At 39.6% G+C, this 5,516-nt stretch overlaps 1 protein-coding gene across 1 annotated transcript in view; it reads left to right on the top strand.

Annotated features, from left to right (window-relative positions):
• Positions 1-5,516, top strand: part of Khdrbs2 (KH RNA binding domain containing, signal transduction associated 2) — a 451,883-nt gene that overhangs the window by 256,661 nt on the left and 189,706 nt on the right. Inside the window, exon 5 of the mRNA XM_004623186.1 lies at positions 4,354-4,481. Within this exon, the coding sequence (XP_004623243.1) occupies positions 4,354-4,481 (128 nt within the window). The remainder of the gene's footprint in view (positions 1-4,353; positions 4,482-5,516) is intronic.

Here is a 5,516-nt window from a genome sequence, read left to right as displayed (position 1 = left end):
CCTGTAATCCCAGTGTTTGGGAGGCTGAAAACAAAAGGATCACTCTGAGTCCGATCTACATAGTGAGACCCTGTAGACTCTGCCCTAGATTATATGATTTCAGAGTATAACAACTGAGTTCCGTGGTCAACTGAACCTGCAATACTGATCTGCGCTGTTTTGACCACCACCACTTGGACAATAATGCATCTCTTAAAACAGAGTCTCTCCCACTAACCTTATAAGGAATTTGATTATTAACAATAGTGGTTTTGCTTATATGAAAGAACAACAAATAATGTTTCCGTGTGCAAAAATCATCTGCATAAGACGATACAAGCTCTCCATGGTAACAGATTGCTGTCTGGGAGGTGAATTCCAGTGCAGTTGTATTAGAGAGCGTGAAACAAAGAGATTCAGTGGACAGCTCAGTGTCAGAGTCCTAGGCTACAGTACTTACACACACTAACTTACCACTAAGGCTGCATATCTGCTCTAACAAATACAAGAGCCACATCTGCCCCAGAATGCTCCCTCCGAACAGGGTCGGGGACAGACTGATCGTCTGCTCACCTGGACTGTGCGTCTCCTGTTGCATGCTGATGCCTCTGTTTCCCTCTGCATTTGGTAGATTTCTCTCAAAGTACCGCAATACATAAAGGCTTAGCGCTCCTATTTATAACTAATTTCAGAGAATGTGAGGTGGTTTTTCTGCCCTTACCATCTTGACTGGGATTAGATGGCTTAGAATGTCTTCACTTCCAGGCATTGGACTCAGATGCAGTGCTGGGGAGGCAAGGGTGACTAGAATCTCTCTCACATGGTCTCTTGGACCCCAGAAAGCTATCCTGGACTTCTTTACCCAGTAGCATAAGATAAGAAAGGACACTGATAAGAAAGGACAAATACCTGTACACACGCATTTTTCCAGGCGCTGTTTTATCACTTCTTTTTTTTTTCTTTTCAGTTCTTTAATGTTTTTTAATTTTATTGAGAAATAGCATTGAAACCGTTTTAAAACAGGTTAGTAGGACAGTTACAATAATACATTGTATATTGTTTTCTTCATAGTAGTTATTCATAGTACAAGATGCAGACATGATATTCTGTCCAAACACTATTAGTTCAAATCTTTCTTCTCATTGAACTACGAGAAAGTAGCTGTATATCTATCCTATTTTGTATATACAGACTATTTTAGTACAAAATGTTCCTTCATCCCCTTTTTTGTTTAGTTTTGTCAGAGATGGGTATTCCATTGCCATTCAAATATTGTAGGTGCGTGAAATCAGCAAAGTAATCCAATGTAGTCCAGTAGTCCATAATAGTAGTGGGTTATCCGTAGGACTGGCAATGTCAGAAGTTGTTGACTTGAGCCTTTTATAGCTCAGCATATTAATATGGCTTTACTTTTTATACCTCATGTTTATACTTTTCTGCTGGATGGTTAAGACCAAGATAAAGCAAGATCTATATAACAAGAAGTGTAACTTTTGTATCTGACAAAAGCAAGAAAGAAGACAAAAATGTTGGTAGCACTGTCCTGCCACGATGTCATATATGGTTAGATTTCTAATTTCTGTGTAAAAATATGTAATTGTTTATTTCTATTTTTTTAACTTTTTTTATTTTTCATCTTTGTCACGTTCTGTAGGGATTTAAAGTTTAGCATATCAACAAAAGATCTACAAACTGCTGTACGGGGTTTCAGGGGACATCCTGAGGGGATTTATCACTACTTTTAATTATCTTAGAAGTTAAGGCAAATCCTCCGACCAGGACAGTTGTATGGTCAGAGCAGTGTGAATAGAGGTTCCAAATGGAACCGTTGTGTCACCCACCTGCTTAGTGTAGTGCTGTCTTCTGCATTTTAGTTTTCTTCTTTCATCTGTTTTATGATCATATAATGAAGAGGATCATATTTCTAGGCTAATCCTTTCTGAGTCAGGTATAAAATATTTGTACCCTCAGCCACATTTTTATATATAATGAATGGATATGCAATTTGTTAACATTTTTTTTTTCGGCTTCAGTATTGCCAACAGTCAGTCTCTGAGTACGTGTATTCCTCGAGGAAGAAGCCGCACATATTCCTCTAAGATGATCAGTATTACATGGGATTTGTGGAATTGGTGTTTGTGTTGATGGTAGCTGGTCAGTTCGCTCAGTAGGAGCAATTGATTCCATTCCTGATCGTACTAAAATAATAGACATGTTAATTCTTCGGTGTAGGAGAGACTTGAATGTGAACATTAGGAGACAGAGATTGAATCGTATATGATTTGATAGAAACTGTAATTCTCTAGTGTATGGCTCTTTTGTCAGCTGTGTTGAACCTGTTGTCACTGTAACAGGTCCCGGGGAGTTAAATATGAAAGTAACACGTTAAAAATAAAAAAGTAAGTGCTGGGCAGTGACGCCCCCTCATGCTTGTAATCGAGGCCGTTTCTGCGACATGCAGTAAAGGTTGCCATGCAGGTTCTTTCAGACACCTCCTGCCCAGCTTCCAGGGAGGAATGTGTGTTTGTGTGTCATCTTTATTTTACTGCTGCGACACATGCATGCAGAGTCTGTGGAACCAAACAGGCATTGCTCGTTGCAGACAGCAGCTTGACTTTTATCCTCCAGCATGGCCACAGGGATCATTTGGGAGGCCGGACCTCTGCAGCTCTTTCCAGGCCCAATCTCTCGAACTCCCGCCACCACAAGAAAATCCACTAGATTGATTTCAGTTAGAGATATGTTTAGAGAGGAATGACAAATCAGATTGGCCATTTCAAACAAATAATGCAAATAATAACTCAGTTTTGTACTTTTATACCAGGGAAGTGTGTGTGTGTACGTGCGTGTGTGTGTGTGTGTGTGTGTGTGTGTGTGTGTGTGTGTGTGTTTCAAAGGATGGATATGACTGGAGCTTTCTTTACAAAAGAAAAGCCTTCATCTGTAATGACGCAGATCCACTCTTGTACTGTTAAGATGACTCATACAGCTCCACACTGATGAAGCATAAGGACATCCTCTTTGATCTGGACTGAATCACTGGTTGTTATGGAAAAATTTGCCTCCTACTGTGAGTGTCCAGTTCCGTAACCACTGTTCTAAAACACATACAGCATCCTTTGTGTACGTGTCGCGTAATGGCTCTCTCGGTGGGAGTCCACAATTTCCCAGTGGTCTAAAGTTGGCCATATTATTACACATGTTTATGATTCTAATACAAGGAATTTCCCACTTTTAGTTTATGCAGTAGAAGCTACTTGAAAATCATGGCTGGGGAGATACCTCAGTGTAATAAGTGCTTGCCGGGTAAGCACAAGGTCATGAGTTCTCTCCCTGGTACCACCAAAAAAAAAAAAAAAAAGAAAGAAAGAAAAAGAAAAAACCATGCATTCATTCATAATCTACATATATTCATCCAAATGATGTTATTTGCTAATAATCTTCACGGCCAAGATGAATTCCTACCTCTTATTCTATATTACTACCTTTGCTTTTTTGTAACAGCTTAAGCAATATCTCAGAAATGTAATCTGATATTTTACAGGGTACTTTCTTGATGAAAGAAGTAATATAATATAGTATCAGTTTCTATATATAAAGCTTCCCTCACTTATCGTGGAGGTTACATTCCAGGTGCCCCATGATAACTGAAAATCAGTGAAGTAGCAGTGTTATCTTTATTTGAGTATTACTATATATTTTAAAGCTTTATAAACCATCCCCACACCCTTTTTTATGTATTTAGTACAGGATCTACGGGGCTCACTACACAAATTGGACTTGTAGTGATCCTTCTGTTCTCAGCCTCCCAAGCACTGGGATTACAGGTGTGCGCCAGCATGCCCAGTCCCATTTGCCCTCTCAGTTTGACCCCCTGGGGGGGGGCAGCCAGAGATCGAACCCCGGTCCCTGTGTCTGCCTAAGCAGCTGCTTTAATCCACTGAGCTATCTGGCCGGCCCTCAAAAGTTACAGTTTCCCATGCTTATAAACCTTACCCACACTTTTAAAAACTCTTCTAATGTTCTTAACCATTTTCTAAGCTCATAAATTGCATAATTTTAACAATATACATATATTATATGATACTGCAAAATCCGTGATATAATAAAAAATCTGTGATAAGTAATTTAGATTAGTATTTTTTTAAAACCTGCAAAACAGTGAGTTCACGAAAGTCTAACTATGGAATAGCAAGGGATTAGTATATATATATCTTTCCGCACGCCTTCTGAGTTAGGTGTTTTGCATGCAAGATTTCTAAAGGAACACAAATTAAAGGTTTACTTTCTTCCTTTACATTTTATGTTGTGTTTTGAGCTCAAAGAACTTCATGTTCCTTTTTAACTCTTCTCTGGTTGTATTTTTTCTTCTAGGACTACAACGATGAAATCCGTCAGGAGCAGCTACGTGAATTATCTTACTTGAATGGCTCAGAGGACTCTGGTCGTGGCCGAGGGATCAGAGGTAGAGGAATGAGGATAGCCCCCACGGCGCCTTCCAGGTACATGGGCTCCTTCTTCAAATAACTCAGCAGCATAGTGCAGGGGCAGCCGTCTGCTGTCCGGCTGTCTCTCAAGACCACAGCCAGCGCCAGCCACAGTCCCGCCACAACAGAGGCAATGACAGTGACACTCGTGCAGCAATGACTTCGCATATCTAAACTCGGCACACACCAAAGTGGCTACCATTTGTGTGTGAGAAGCTGAGGCACTGGAGGTATACGGGGTGCTCCTTAAGCTCCCACAGGCAGTCTGATTCCAGAATTCCCAATTTGAGCTCTTAGCAATTACCCTTCACAATTAAAGAGGTGAACGCTCTATTCTCCTGTTTTATCTCCTGGATTAGAGTAAATAGATACACAAACGTTAGCCTTTAGCAGGATAGCCTTGCACCAAGGGAAATGTACATTGTGTCTGTACCTTACAAAGCCTTTTAATTGATTTAATGTTTGAAGGTAAAAAGGCAGATCTAATTAATGCGTATGGCCCCAACCTAGAACACCAGCTTGCTTTCGCACACATTTGGTCCTTGGTGGTCAGGGAGAATCTGGTTTGGTTTTATTTACTTTGCCACTGTTCTGGAGCCTTTCTCTGTTAGAACTGGTTTTGCAGGATTTGTATTTGTCAAGCTTTTAAAAGAAAGCATAGGTTTACAAAAGTTAGAAATGAAGCAAATAATGCTCATAGCCTTCAGACAGAATGTGGGCCCCTTGTTCTCTTCCACTCTATTATCATTAGCCTTTCTAGCTCTAAAGGACATGGATCCAGGGTGATTTTTCATAAATCATATAGAAATTAGCTCAAGAGATGTGAAGATATTCTGCAGACTTGATTTGTATCTCAAATTACAGTCCAAAGATTTTTAGCCACCACTGTCAAAACATCACAGATGTTAACAATTAAATTATAAATACTTCAAAAAATGCCACAATTATCAGAAGCGAGTTCTGAATAATTTCTAAGTAAGATATCAAAGATAAAGCTAACCTTTTAAGTGAAGTGTGGCAATTCTTAGAATTAGATTTTTTTTTTCTTTT

Source organism: Octodon degus, unplaced genomic scaffold (assembly GCF_000260255.1).
Source record: "Octodon degus isolate 3935 unplaced genomic scaffold, OctDeg1.0 scaffold00001, whole genome shotgun sequence".
Lineage (NCBI taxonomy): Eukaryota > Metazoa > Chordata > Mammalia > Rodentia > Octodontidae > Octodon > Octodon degus.
The sequence above is the reverse complement of the archived record's forward strand: the minus strand, read 5'-3'. Positions and strand labels throughout refer to the sequence as shown.